The sequence below is a fragment of the Castor canadensis genome, chromosome 7, assembly GCF_047511655.1.
Source record: "Castor canadensis chromosome 7, mCasCan1.hap1v2, whole genome shotgun sequence".
Lineage (NCBI taxonomy): Eukaryota > Metazoa > Chordata > Mammalia > Rodentia > Castoridae > Castor > Castor canadensis.
Window position 1 is genome coordinate 96,977,240 of NC_133392.1, and position 15,331 is coordinate 96,992,570.

At 37.4% G+C, this 15,331-nt stretch overlaps 1 protein-coding gene across 7 annotated transcripts in view; it reads right to left on the reverse strand.

Annotated features, from left to right (window-relative positions):
* Positions 1-9,926, reverse strand: part of Ptgfr (prostaglandin F receptor) — a 43,289-nt gene extending 33,363 nt beyond the window's left edge. Inside the window, exons 1-2 of one of the 7 annotated variants that reach the window (XM_074079683.1) lie at positions 9,659-9,926; positions 7,409-8,278 (exon numbers count right to left, since the gene is read on the reverse strand). In XM_074079683.1, coding sequence (XP_073935784.1) covers positions 7,409-8,206 — 798 coding nt within the window. In that variant the 5' untranslated portion in view covers positions 8,207-8,278; positions 9,659-9,926. The other 6 variants (XM_074079679.1, XM_074079685.1, XM_074079684.1 and 3 more) reach the window with 6 other exon arrangements.
* Between the last annotated feature and the right edge of the window lie 5,405 nt (positions 9,927-15,331).

Consider the following 15,331-nt stretch of genomic DNA (forward strand, 5'->3'; position numbering starts at 1 on the left):
GTGACAAGTTTACACAAGCTTCGAAAGGTACATTTACAACAACCAAAAGACAAATTTCTCCTATTGGATAAAGTCCTCTCTAAATATAGCTAAATGATACTGCTATGTCAGGTGGAATTGGTGTGGCTGTAAAAGCCTTCCAAACCAAACATAGATGGAATGCATTGTATACACCTCCTGTAAGAATAACTCTAAGAAAATAAAATTAAAACTTGCAACTCAAGGAGATTTCAGCATCTTGAATTGTCCCTCAAATGTGCTGTGGCTTTTTATTATGGTCAGCACATTAATTCAGAAGATTTTTATACCCATGCGGGTATAAATTTAATACACATGTTTCCTATTTGTTTACACTTAAATTATTCAAGTACTGTTTTGTAAGTGCTGTCTCCATATCTATGACATCTTTGGGCATTTTTATAAGTCTTTCTCCTAAAAAACAGGAAGTCATGTTTTGCCAAAATGAAATGAATTTAAAATAACAAAATATTCCAGACCACCATGCTCATTTTAAGCAACAGTTTTTTGTGTAATTTCTCAACATAGTAGTATCTTTTTTAATTGACAGACTGCTGCTGGGCAAATTATACACCATACACTTGCATGGAGGGAGATAATATCTTCTAGAATGAGTTTAACTTCGTATTAACAGCTTACTATATTTATGAAATCTCATTCGAAGTGTAAAATGCTTTATGTGTAGGTATAAACAGACAGACTTCTGAATAATTGACTGTTCAGAAAACAGTCTTTGAGACAGAGGTTACATGCAGGAAGCTTTGAAGAGAGTGAGGATCAATAAGAGTAGCAAAATTGGCAAAAGCAGAGCTGCCAAACAGAGACAAGGAAAGCCCTCAGCAGAAACCTCTGCAAGTTCAGAAGCATGAAAGGCCCTTTGGAAATGTTCCAAATGAGGCAAGGTGCAAGTGCTTTGCATCCTCACATTCACCTGTCATGGCACACAGAATGACTACAGAGACAGAGACACATCCATGGGCAAGGCAGCTATCCTTTGCCAAATGAAATATCACCAAGTCCAAGTAATACTCAGCCAAGGGGAAATCTGTGTTGGGTACAACCAGGTCCACTAAAAGGTCCATTAGACTTTTCTGAGAATTAACATTTGTGAATATAAAAATCTTTTATTCTCATTAACAATACAAATTGAGGTAAACATATGTGTGTGTGTATACATTCAATCAGCTGGCAAAACATGATGTTAGGAAGCCCATTTTCACACACATTTCAACATTTAGCATTAAAATTTCATTTTATGATAATGAAATGAAACATGCAACATCTGGAAGTCTTTATTCAAAATAATTTTATACTCTTGTTCCCTAACATGATTCCCTCAAAGATTTAAAAAAACAATAAAAATAAGTGTACTATGAAAAAACTGTGTTGCTATAAGAAAAAAAGGCAGTGCTAAAGACTATGGGGAAAAATTAATCTAAATTTCTACTGCCTAATATTTTCCTTTGCCTCAATACTTCCCATTAAATACTTGGTTTATTAGTTTATTCATTCAACACATACTGACTAATGGCCCACTACCTTTAGAAACTAAAACACAAATAACCTAGAACCTTGCCACCAAGGGCCATTGAGTCTAAAAAAGGAAATGATACATAAACAAATTATTGTAACATAATAAAAAGAAAATACCAAGCCAAGTTTATCTATGGAAATCCTCTAGACACTGACACAATTCCTGAATTCTAGCCCAGATTCAAACTTCAAAATGTCCAGATTCTCCTGGACTCCACCTCTTGTTGATACACTTAGGGAACTTCTGAACAAAGACTCTCCCCTCAGGCCTCTCCAATCCCAGTCACAAATTGCAAGTATAGATATTTATATATTCCCTCTCAACAGGACCTATTGAGAAATAAAAATCACATTTGGAGAGGAAGAAATATTCCTCGGGCTTACCTAGTAAGTCAGGATTTTACCTAAGTAGTGAATCCAAAGGGGAAATGAACGTAGCCATGGGATAATCCCTACTCTGCATGAGATTCATTAGCAACTACTTATGGACACCCAGCACATGCCCAGCATTGGTCTAGAGAGCAGGGAAGTAGCTATCAACAAGGTTTCCTCCTTTAAGAAGCTTTTGTGATGGGCAAAAGCAAACAATGATCAGATATACCAAGAAATAAATGTTAAGTTATCAGATCTGAGAAAAATAAAACAGAAGAAGGAAAGAGAGAAGAGAAAGGGTACTTTTTAAGACAAAAGAGATGATATTTGATCAATCAGAACATAGTGAGTGAGAAAGCCACAGGAATGTCAGCAGGAGACATTCCAAGCTAGACAATGCCAAGGCTCAGAGTGGGGATGTGTTCCCAAGTCTCACAGAACCAATCCTCTGCCAGCTATTGTCATTGATCCCAGTCACTTACTCTATACCCACCCAAATGGGAGAAAGCAGCCTAAGCTCCCACAAATCACACTACGTTGGCATTATCTTAACTATGCCTATTCTTGGGATATGAACTTTGAGTCAAATATTTCTGAGTTAGTGAAGAATTTCATAAAAGTAGAATCCAGATCTCATTAGGACCTAAAGCCAGACAACTTCACTGTGGCTTCCATATATTCAACAAAGAGACACTTCAACTTCACAAGAGAATCCAGTCAACAACTTACACAACATTGCTTCTACAATCAGCAATAAAACAAACAGGCCTTTTTCCCCAAATCTGAAATAAAACCGTAAGAACACATTTTATTCTTAATTTTAATAGAAACTCTTATTTGATATAATCAGATCCAACAGTTAATTAGCTAGCTTTTTTTAATTTGAGGAATAATTTTTTTAAATTATGTGTGCATATACATATATAAATGCACATTTTTATGTATATACATAGGTACATACAATATATACATACTCTTTATATATACATACACACACTACACACAGGGACACACATACATGTATGTACATGTTTATTCACTTTCCACATTTTCTCTTCGCTTAAAACACATTGTTTATCATTGTTTAGTGTTAAGGCAAGGGCACAGACACATACATAAATTCCCATCACATTATTTTTAAATATACTGATGAAAGTCATCCTTTCAAAAACAGCAGTCTTCACTTAATAATTTGAATATTCTATGATGTCCTGTGGCTCCATAATTTCCCATTAGCACTCCAGTCATTATGATGCCAGTACTTTTAGAAATTTCAAAGCTCAATTAACCCTCCAATTCTTTGATAAACATCAGAATCTGATAATCACCCCTAGTGACCAGGTGATATTTAACTACACTGGCTAGAATGATTAGCATAAGAGTATCAGGCTTAGAACAATCAAACTCAAACTTTACATATGCAAGAGAACACATTTCTCAGCTCAACTCAACTATCAACTATGGAAGAAAGAATTTTTTTTTCATATACATCACATTTCCTCTCATTCAAAATAGTCCACATCTCTAAAGAGATGGTAAAACAAACATATGGCCATCTACTAACAGACAGCTGAAGTTTAGTAGTTGTTAAATCCACAATTGCTGACTTAGGAAACCAATTAGAAATTACCATTTGGTTTCAGTTTTCGCTTAACTCTTACCTATAAAACTCAGAATCCATTTTCTGGTCAATCATTTCCAATCTCTTGACATTCATACTACTTAAGTTACAGTCAACCAGTCAACAAGTATTTATTGCTCTGCCAAATTGGTGAAATATACACAGCAATAATAATAAATTCATCTCAGGGTTATATATTATAGGAAGGGAGCGTTAAAAAGAATCATTACAACACATGAAGGCAAAGAATATTAAGAAAACATTATTTGAAAATACTGATAAATGTCATCCCCCAGACAAACATCAAAGATTGCTTATTAAGAAAACGCAGTTTACCTAGAACGCTCACAAGACAATTTTTAATTGTTGTTTGATGCTCCAACAAGTTTTGGAGGTAACTTGTTTCTAAATGGAACTATAAGCTAAATGTATATTGTATTTTTCTTGTATTTTTCAATAGGGATTATAATTAAATCCTGGAGTGGGGGTAAGCACATTTTTCTGCTTTGGGAAAATACAACACATTGATTTTGAAAAGCTGTAATTGTGTTTTAAGGCAATAAAACTGTTCTGTGTGACACTGTGAAAGTGGACACATGGTGTCATATATTTTCAAAATTCACAGGATGTGCAATACAAAGAAGGAGCTTTAATGTAAACTACAGATGTTAGTGGATAATCATGTATTGGCATTTTCTCACCAATTGAATCAAATGTGTCCACCAAAGCAAGATGTTAATATTAAGCATAACTGAGGTGGTGGGGGAGAGGAACAATAATATGTGAACTTTGCTCCCCACGGTTTTCTTGTAAACCTAACACTATTCAAAAACCATTTTAAGAATTCTATAGGGAGAATTCAAACAAACATCATAATCATTTTACCTGTGTATTGTTTAAAACAACCTGAAAATTAATAAAGTATATAATAACTATAAATTTAAATAGATTTAGAAATTATGGTACTGTTTCTAAATAATCACTATATTGGCATTATAGCCTGTCAAGCACAGACACCACATCTGCACCTTACTCACTTCCTCCTTCTAGTATGTGCACCTCTCCCTTGTTTCAGTGAGGTTAGAAAATGACAGTGAACAGTGTGTACAGATATTCATTCAAATTGCAAATACAATCATCTTACTCATCAATCATACAGAAAAGTAGTGCATTGGCCTGGATGTTGCCCCCAATATAGTACATCTTTGGAAATCTAAAAGCTTGGTTTCAGAGGTATTTTAAAAAGTAAGAAGCCATCCAGGTATAATGGGGCACACCTGTAATCCCAGCTACTAAGGAATCTAAGGCAGATAGGTCATGAATTCAACGCCAGCCTGGGTAACATGGCAAGACCTTAATTCAAAAGAGAGAGAGTAAAGAGGCTTTGAAAATACAAGGTGGACACAAGAACAAGAACGATGACTTGGTCATTAACATCTATGCAAATTCCCCCAGACATCTGAAGTAAAAGGTAAGACATTTCCACTGAGGTGGGTATTATTTTCAAGTCTGATTATTTTACTAGGGTTACATTTATACCTGTCTGATGACCTTAACTGAATCCCCAATGCACTTTTGTCCAGACCAAAAGAAGTTATAAATCTTTTGGTCAGAAATTACAATCAAGACAACTCTCCACAAAACAAACCAAGAATGCAAACAATGTTTGAAGCAACTCAAAACATCAATCCATTAATAAGCACCTGTAGTGCACCTACTATGATTCTAGCAGAAATAATTTTCAATAATTTTGAAGGCATTTAAGAAGTAGTAATGTATAGAGGTATCAATAATTCATGGTTAAAGAGAAAGTAGAACTCAGAAAATGTTTCATGAAAATGAAACTGTTTCCATTTAAAATATGTTCAAAATACAAATTAAATTGTAATACCTTCTCTAATAACGAAGGAAACCAAAAATTCATGAAAGAAAATCAGAGAAAAGTGAAACTTCAAAATATCCATAGCAAGAATCTGAAATTTTGCTTCCTTCCATAAGTCTTACAGCAGTTAGCCTATCACTGCCATTTCTGCAAAGTTAAAAACCAAAAGTAAGTAGAATGTTTAAGGTGCATCCAAACACATAAACACAGAACACAGTGTCTCAGAGGTCCAGGGTATGTCTCTCACTTATTGACCTAGCTTATGGTTTTAAGGTTCCTCTAGAGCTATGACCTTCATCTTAAAAGTTTCTTTAACATTGTCAGCCACTTCTTTTCTCACTTTTTTCATATTCCCTTCACAATCTCCAAATTAATTTCAGCTCATTCAGATTCTTTTTTTTAATTTTGAAAAGCTGCTTTATTTCAAAAGTTAAGAAAAAAAAGTAGCATTCCTCCATGAATTCCTTTTGCCAAATAGCATAAATTAAACCCTCAAAAATGAACAATGATATAGTTCCAAAGACTGTTAGAACTGGTCTCTGTTATTTAATTCAAATAACGATACCATAAGCACAAATCAGATTCTTGCTTTGATTCACGTAAGACCTCCTAAATTGATGATAAGCAACCTATTAAGGGTTTGACTTGTCATTAATATACTTAGTCTCCCGTTGAGTAGGTCTATCTGACCAGAACAGAAACATTTTAAAAAAGCTTTAATTTACCAATATTAGAACCTAAATTCAAATTGTGAAGCACTAAAATGAATAGAAATATAGAAATATTAACAAAGAAACCTTTTTATAATACCAAATCAACTCTGTCCTAAGTTACTGAGCACTAGCAGTGCTCATAAAGTTGTAAGTGTATGAAATCATCAGGATGGCTCATCAAAACTGCACTGGCAACAATTGTTGGACAGTGGACTTGTTTGGGACCCATTAACGACAAGCACCCTCATGCTGTCACCTTGGCTGTGGCCATGACCTTTGTCTTGCCTCAACCTTCTGCCTTGTTTCAACTCTCCTTCTGCCTCACTTTACTTTTATGCAATCTGTGCTGTTATCTCTGGATGCCAGCCTGCTTCCCCACTGCTGCAGAAAAAAAAATGAAAACCATCTTTTCTGTCACCTCATCCTACAGAAGGATTGTTTTTCCTCTTTCATGGCAGGTGGCCATTCTTTCCATCATAAAGTAGAATATTAGGAGGAATTATAGCCATACCATTTCTCATAAGTATGATTCTTATCTTCTATCTGAAAGGTAATATGAATAATTTGCATTTGTTGTTAATTCTTTAACTTTAACCTTCATTTCCAAATTAAAATACCAAGCTATCACATACAGCTGCTGGCTAAAATTTTTTAAAGGGATGAAAGAAAAAGGGAAGAGTCTCTGATCCTCCTGCCAATCATGCTTCTCCACACTATCAGCATTGTTGGGAGTTAGTGAACTATTGATTTCTTCCCTTCCCTATTTGTATTGTTCACCTGAGCTATCCAGCTATCTCAACTCATCACCATACTTTGCAAGTTGAGACCTAGTTATTACATGTTAGAAGAACCTAGTGGCTACTATGCCTTTCTTACAAATTAAAAGTCTGCATCACTTTCTAACAAAACTTACTAGATTCTGGGCCAATGTTGTATTATAGCTTATCATATTCTTCAAATTTTAGAAACAATATTAATTCAGTAGTTACTTCTGTTAAAGGTACTTTACACAGTACTTCATACAAGCAGATAACACTATGGTTAGAATTATTTAGCAACACATTTCTTTCAATTCAGAGCCTGTGGAAAAATAGCCATGAATGTCATACATAGATAGCTTAACTCTAAACCTGAACTGAGTGTGGAAATAAGCTTTTATAGGAGGAAATGCCAGAATTTTAACTGACTTTCCAAACCAACATAAAGACAACAAACCTTGAATTGAACATGGAAAAATGCAAGAAAGCAGAAACTCTCAAAACTTCTTACCAGAAATGGACTCCAGCAAATGCAGGAGACACACATTATAGCCAGGAGCTGGATGACCATTTCAAAATGATGAGACCTGCCTTGTCTATGCTGATGACTTTTAAATTTAACTCTTAAAAGTGTAATTCCTGTGATGGCATTGCACAAGAATGAAACACCAAGAGCTACCAGGCCCAGAAAAGAAAAAAGTAGAAGATAAAATCTATCTTCCCAGTCTTCCATGTGTTCAGTGTTATAGAAACACCATGTCCTTGATGCTTGAATTTTATAGTCTCGATGTGCAAAGATGGGTAGCAAAGCTATAAAAACAGCAAATAAGCACACGCCACTCAACATCATTTTCACATGCTTAGATGTAATTTTTGTAGAATGAAATATTGGTTTGGTGACTCCAATACACCGCTCAATGGCCATCACACTGCCTAGAAAAAGTGGGCACAAACCAGAGAATACCATGCAGATACCAAAAACACTGCAGAGGATATTGGATTGGTCGAAGCGGATCCAGTCTTTATCAGATGAATATACAAATACTGCTATAGCTCCATTGATGAGATGACCAAAGAAATCTGTGATCACCAGGCCACTAGCCAAAAGCAGGAACGATGCCTTGGACTTTTGTCTAAATCTCTGATACGCCTTCATGAGAATGGCAATGGCAAGGCTGTTAGACAAAATTCCCACTGTCATGAAGATTACTGAAAAAAACACTGAAAGCCGGTTATCCGTCTGGCAGGTTGTATTTGAAAGGAGCTCAGCTGCAGGAGACCCTGGCTGCTTGGAACTGTTCATGGACATTGTGGTGGAGATAGAAGCTGGCCCCTCAAGTCATCTCCCCATCACAACTGTGCAGGCTTGCAGTCCAGGTATCTGTAGCATAAAGAGAGAGAAATTATAAACACCAAATGACTGGTCATCTGACTTTAAGACTAAAGTGTCCTGGCATTCTAGGATGGGATGGGATTTGACTGGCCTATCATAAGCAAGGTTGCATCATCTGCTTTGGTTCTCATTCCTTTTCAAGGTAAAGAAGCTGCCCAAATTGGCTCACTTTCTTCTGCAAATACTAGTGCCTAAATGCTCTCCTGGCACTTCACTGACATCTTTAAACTTTTAAGGAGTACAAAATCACTAGGAAGATTTGATTTAAACCCAATAGAGCATAATCATCTATTTAAATGTTCTCTTCTTTTCTCTGATGAACTTTGTCTCCAAACTGCAGCTCATTCCCCAGGTGAACCACCTGTGTGTCAGGCAGACATGACAATCTTCTGTAAACTCCGGGAGGAGCAAGTAAGCTCACGGGTGTTACGGGAGTGTTTCTCAGCATGTTTTCACAACCTGAATCACACAACAGCGACCCACACACGCAATGACCCATGGAAGGCAGAGCAGTGAGTCTCTGGGAAGGTTTTCTGGTCTAGCTTCCACCTGTGCAGAAATCTTGGTTCTCAATGGGGAAGAAGAGGGTAATTAGGTGATCAGTCTGAGCTCGTCTGCCTCCGTTCTGTAAAGTTACAGCTTCAGAGTGACAACATCCAGTATTTATTTGTTGCTCTTTCCCTAGGGGCTTGAGGCCTGAGTCACAGAAGCTAGATAGATAGGACTACAGTCACCCTGCCAGCAGCTAATTCGATTGGAGTTTCCCAAGCAGCTTTCCGGGAGGCTGGGAATTCCTGAGCCAGCCTCTCCTAGGACCGGCCCGGCCGAGAGGAGCCGCTCGGGCTGCCCCGAGGGCGGCCGCCTTGGGTCTTACTCACAGTTAGACTTTCGCGGGTTACATATCTCATGGGCCCGAGCCTCTGCTTGCAACATCTTCCCCAAACCTCCTCACTTGCTGAAACTTTCTGCGATTGCTCAAACACGAGAGGGTTGTTTTCCCTCCCACCCTGGGGGGCGCCAAAGGCCTGAAGCGGCCCTGGATAAGGGACGCGAAGTGTCTCCGGCGGAGAACCAAGGGGAGAGAAGATCTCTCCCTGTGCCTATTTCCTTTCTTTGACATCCTCTCTACCGGGTCCCCATCCACCTAGCTCCCAATGGGCACGGGCCTCACAATTCTCTGCAGCACAGCTAATCTGGTCCAAACGTATTGCCAAGCGCAACCTAAGGTGCCCTCCAGAGCGCCCGGCTACAGCTGTCGCCAGGCGTCTGGGTGGGAGGAAGCCCTGGGGAGTTAAACCTGGATCTGATTGAGCATGCAGAGACCGATGCGTGGGAATCCCGCCTCTGGAGAGATGGTTACCTTCATACCCCTGGTCGTGGGCTGGCTGTCATCGGAGAAGGAGAGCGCGCCTCTTGGTGAGCCATGGCGCACCCAGCCCCGCGCAGGTTCCACGGAGAGCAGCGCCGCGCTCTTGCCTGGCACCCGCTCGCGTCCAGCCGCCGGTCACCTCTGCGCGCTCGGTCCCTAACGCCGGGACCGGCTGGTCCGGCGGTACCTAGCGACGCTCCCAGCCTGAGCGTGATGGAGGCTCTGGGTGACCTCCGCCCCTTCCTCGTCTCTCTCCTCCCCGCCCTCTTTTGTACCAGGACTGGAGAGGCTAGGGCATCCCCAGTAGTGCCCTCTCAGCAGGCAGTCCAGCTAGGGAAAGTTTTGTTTTAAACTCATTTTCAAGCGGAAGAGGGCATTTCTAAGAATTCGCGATAGTAATACGGACAGCTGAGAAACGAAAAGAAAAAAGAGAAGAGAAGAGGAGAGAGAGAGGGAGAGGGAGGAAGAGAGAGAGAGAGAGAGAGAGAGAGAGAGAGAGAGAGAGAGAGAGAGAGAGAGAGAGAGAGAGAAGGAAGAAGAAGAAGAAGAAGAAGAAGAAGAAGAAGAAGAAGGAGAAGGAGAAGGAGAAGGAGAAGGAGAAGGAGAAGGAGAAGGAGAAGGAGAAGGAGAAGGAGAAGGAGAAGGAGAAGGAGAAGGAGAAGGAGAAGGAGAAGGAGAAGGAGAAGGAGAAGGAGGAAGGAAGGAAGGAAGGAAGGAAGGAAGGAAGGAAGGAAGGAAGGAAGGAAAGAAGGAAGGAAGGAAGGAAGGAAGGAAGGAAGGAAGGAAGGAAGGAAGGAAGGAAGGAAGGAGGGAAGGAAGGAAGGAAAAGTCTAGAGCTGCCAGATGTAGCTTGCAGACTGAACCCACTCCAAGTCCAGCTGGAAAAAGGATAAAGAAATCAGGCACGCATTTAAGGGAGAACTTCGTGATAGATATCCTTAGGGAGTGAAAAACAGGTATTCTAGCTGAGTGTTGTCACCATCACACAGAGGACTGACTCTTTCCCAGCTGTCTAAAGGAATAAAGGGAAATGGGTGAGATGCATTCTTGAACAGGTAAGGGATTAGTAACCTTTTAGTGATCACAAAAGTCCACGAGTGAGAGAATTTCTGGTCATATGTACATCCAAAGACATGAGCATATAACAAATTTTCTGGAGATCAGTTTATGATGAAGTAAAGAAATACTCATTTTTATTAAGACTTGTGATTTGAGCCATTGTATTCTCTCATTGCATAGTTTTGAGCCACATCTATGATTTAGCCACTTTTGTACTATGATTGCTTTTTGCTAATATCACATTGATCCATATTTATTAACTGTCTCATTTTTTCCAACCAAGCATTCATGTGAATCTATTCCTGACTTTTGCTTGATTTATTTTAGTAAAATGTTGCCACCACCTATATGAAAAACCCATGTCCCATGGAAATAAACCCCATTCCTCCATTCTAGAATCAGAATGCACCTCTAAATACCCTGGAAATTGGTAAGGATTATAAAATGCAAAAGCGAGATAAAATAGATTGTAGAAAAAACCAGAATGATTGCAGTTTTCCTCTGTAGTAAATATTGACTTTTTTTTAATTGATATGATCAAACTTGTAAAACTGTTACTAGGGTATGGTCAGAGAATTTAATGTTTTGATTAGTAGAGCAATATTATACCTGGATGGCCAGTATCCAAAGAACACCTATGTATATTGTTCTCTCCTTTAATGATTAATAGCACTTAATCACATTACACTGCATTTATTGGCTTGCTTATAGTCTCTCCCACTGAAATAAATTTCTACCCGGGTCTTGTTCAGCTCTCCATCCTCACCGGGGATGACACCTGGCCACTCATCAAATGCTTGAATTAACAAATGCTCCAGTCAGCGTTTCCAGTATTTAGTTCTGCAACTTCAGAACTTTCAGACTTTCACTGTTACTTCACTAGCATCAGCTTCTATAGCTACTGGGTAAAAAAAAGAAAAGAAATTCTCAAGAATTCAATTTCAAATCACAGCAATTCATTACATAATAAATTCAAAACAATATTCATTTATTTTTCAAAGTAACACATGAATTACATTATTTTTAAAATAGGCTTTGCATATATTGTTGAAATTCCTTTGTAGAATTTGTCCCCTAACAAAATATATTTCTCTGGTATTAATAAAAGATCTGAAAACACCTTCATGTCTCCACCTCAAGACAGAATATATTACTATCAGTAGAGCAAGATGTTAATCTGTAAGAAAGAGTAAATAATTAACTACTTACAAATTTATTCACACACACAATGTCTGGTCATATGCAACCCAAATCTAATTCCCTGTTCATAGTTCCAGAGATAGCCCTTGAAAACTGGTGAATCAGCAGATGAAGGAAACTAATAAAAAGTAGGGGGAGGAAGATGAGATGCTGATAAAGTTTTATTGTTACCTCTAGGAAGTTTGCACTCTAACAAAACTGTTCATTGTACATCAATTAAAAAATTCACTGGAAACTTAGCTTTGAGCCCGAACTGCTTCTAGGAGGCAGAGATACTGCTGTGTGAGCAAAGCATAGGAGTCCCTGCTCTGGTGTGGCTTCTAGACCAGGAGAATGTACTTACTTTTGTGCCGTGCATGCCCCATACCTTGATGTGGTTTTAGATATCTGGGAATCACATTTAACTTTGTGTTAAATGGAGGCAAAACAAATGCCAGCATGTCAACAATGAGATAATTTATTGTAGGTGTGTGCTTGGAGATTATCATTCAGGACTAGATGCAAAACACTTCGCTCAAAATATGTACACACTATGATTAAATTCAGAGAATAAAAACCCAGTGGCATTGAGTTTGACATAAAACTGTAAAAATCAAGGAGTGAACTGGAAACTGATTTTTGTAGTCTTAATAAAACTGTCCTGAAAACTTTATTGGAATTTGCTATAAGGATGAACAGCGGAGCTGGGAGTGTAGCTCAAGTGGTGGAATTCTTATCCAGCAACCACAGCACCCTGAGTTCAAACACCACTACCTCAAAAAAAAAAAAATTAATAGTAGAAACATGTTACAGTTTGGTAGTAATAAAATTAACAATTTTTTGCCTTTTTATTTTTATTATGTAAATATTTGATACATAAAAAGTATATATATAATATATTTGCAAGTAGTGAACTATAAAAACATAATAAAATGAGCCCATAAACCTATTCACTTAATTAAGGACTGTATTAGTTTCCTACAGTTGTCGTAACAAAGTACCATAAACTGGATGTCTTAACCAACAGAAAGTTGTTGTAAGAGATTGGAGGGTAGAAGTCCAAATTAAGGTGTCAGCAGAGTTGGTTCCTTCTGAAAACTAGAATCTGTTCCATGCCATTTGGTTATCTGGTGATTTGCTGGCAATTGTAGGCAATTGTGGGCAGTACTCCAGTTTCTACCTTTATTTCCACATGCCATTCTCTGTTATACTTTGGCATGGTCACCTTCATATAAAGACCTCATTCATATTGGATTTGTGGCCCACCATGAACCAATATGGCCTGATCTTAACTAACGGCATTTGCAATGACTGTATTTCCAAATAAGGAAACAATCTTCACTACTGAGGGTTAGAGCTTTAACATATCTTTTGGGAGAAAGATACAATTCAATCAATACCAAAGACTATGGTAAGTCATTACTAATATTCTATCTACGCATTATACATATGTATGGTTTTCACTCTGTTCCATTTCTCTGAATCCTCTCCTTAAAAACCTCTATCCTGAATTTGTGTCATCATTCTCTTTGGTTTTTGTTTCATCACATAAATATGCAGATGAATAATATATTATTTAAGTTTCCTTGTTTTGTAACTCAATCTTATGTAACTTGCATTTGTTAAAAGCCATCCATGTTGATGTGTGCCATAGTAATTTATTCATTTATAAATTTAAACAGTATTGTAATAATTGAATATCCAAATTTTTAGATTTATTCTGTCAATAGTCACTCCCTCAGTTTTATGAAATATTTTATGATGAATAGTCCTGAATTCATCACTTTGTGTAGGGATTTCTCTAGGATAAATATCTAAACTGAAATCGAATCATAGAGTATAAGAATGCTCAACTTTACAGGATTATACCACACTGTTGTATTGATTGGTACTCCTCCAAGCTGTGTATTTTGAGTTTCCCTTTAACCACATTCACAAAGACTCTTGCAGTTGTCTAGCTTTTTAAATTTTACCAACCAGATGGTTGTAAAATGACATCCGATTGTAGGATTAAATTTCTCTTTGCATCCAAATTTCTTCTTCTATGAAATGTCTGTTCCTCTTTTGTGTCCAATTCTTTAATTGCTTATCCTTTTCTTATTGATTCATTATGTCTTAAGGATACTAATCTACTGTAAGTTGTATGTTTTGCAAATATCTTTCCAAATCAAGTTGCCTTTTCATTTTCTTTATCTTGCCTTTTTTATACATCTTAATTTTAACATAATCAAATTTAAATATTTTAAATCTCATCTTTTGTGTTGTAGTTTAGCATTTTAGTGTTGCATTTTGAAAGTCTTTTCAGACCCTAGATTATCAAGATGTTCTATAAAAATATTCTACTGTGCATTTTCCAAGTATTTTATCATTTTAAACATTTACATTTAAGTCTTTAATCCTTCAGATAATGACTTTTTTAATATGTGAAGTAGAAATCCAACATAGATAGCCAATTTTTGTGGCACCATTATTACATAATCCCTCTATAATGGATTTAATTTTGTCCCCCCAAATTCATATGTCAAAGTTCTAATGCTCTTACTTTAGAATGTAACTTTATTTGAAGATAGGGTCTTTACAGAGGTAATCAAATTAAAATGTGGTCATTATGTGGGCCCTAATCCAAAAGAAGAAATTTGGAGACAAATATGCATACAGAGAAAAGAAAATGTGGACATGAACATGGCCATCAATAAACCAAGAAGAGAGCCTGGAATGCATCATTCCCTCACAGCCCTCAGAAAGAGCCAAGCTGCCAACACCTTAATTGCAGACTTGTAGCCTCCAGGCTACAAACCAGTTTATGTTTAATCCACTCATCTGTGATAGTTTATTATGACAGCCCTAGAAAACTTGCACACCCTGCCTTCCTGACTAATCTGGAGCTCTGGAGAACACACCTCTCATTTATCAAATTTCATGTATTCATAGGAGAATATCACTTACTATCTACCCTAGAGTAGAAACTGTACTAGATATTTTAATCGTGCTATAATATTTAGGGCTCTTAACAAATGCATGGAATTAAAGTGAACATCATCCCTTACTTAAATTATAGTACTAACCCCCTCCTAATTGTCTCCAATCTTATTTAACTCCAACCCATCATGCCTATGCAGTTAGATTGGCTTGCGGTATGCAGGCACAAAAGCAGATTGACCAAGTTCATATTCAAGCTCTTCCACTCATAACCAGTTCTGCAAAAAATACTATTCATCTTGTAATGAGAATTAAATTAGTTAAGTACTTTGAAGAGTACCTGGAGCTCCACGTGTGATAGATATTATTGTATCTTTATAAAATACACATGTGGTTATATTAATCCTTAATTTACCACTCTGAAATGTCTTCTCATTTCTTATCTTTTCCCCTAGAAGTTTTTCTGAAGCCTTAGCTCATAAAAGTTTTTATATCTACATACATATATATTATAT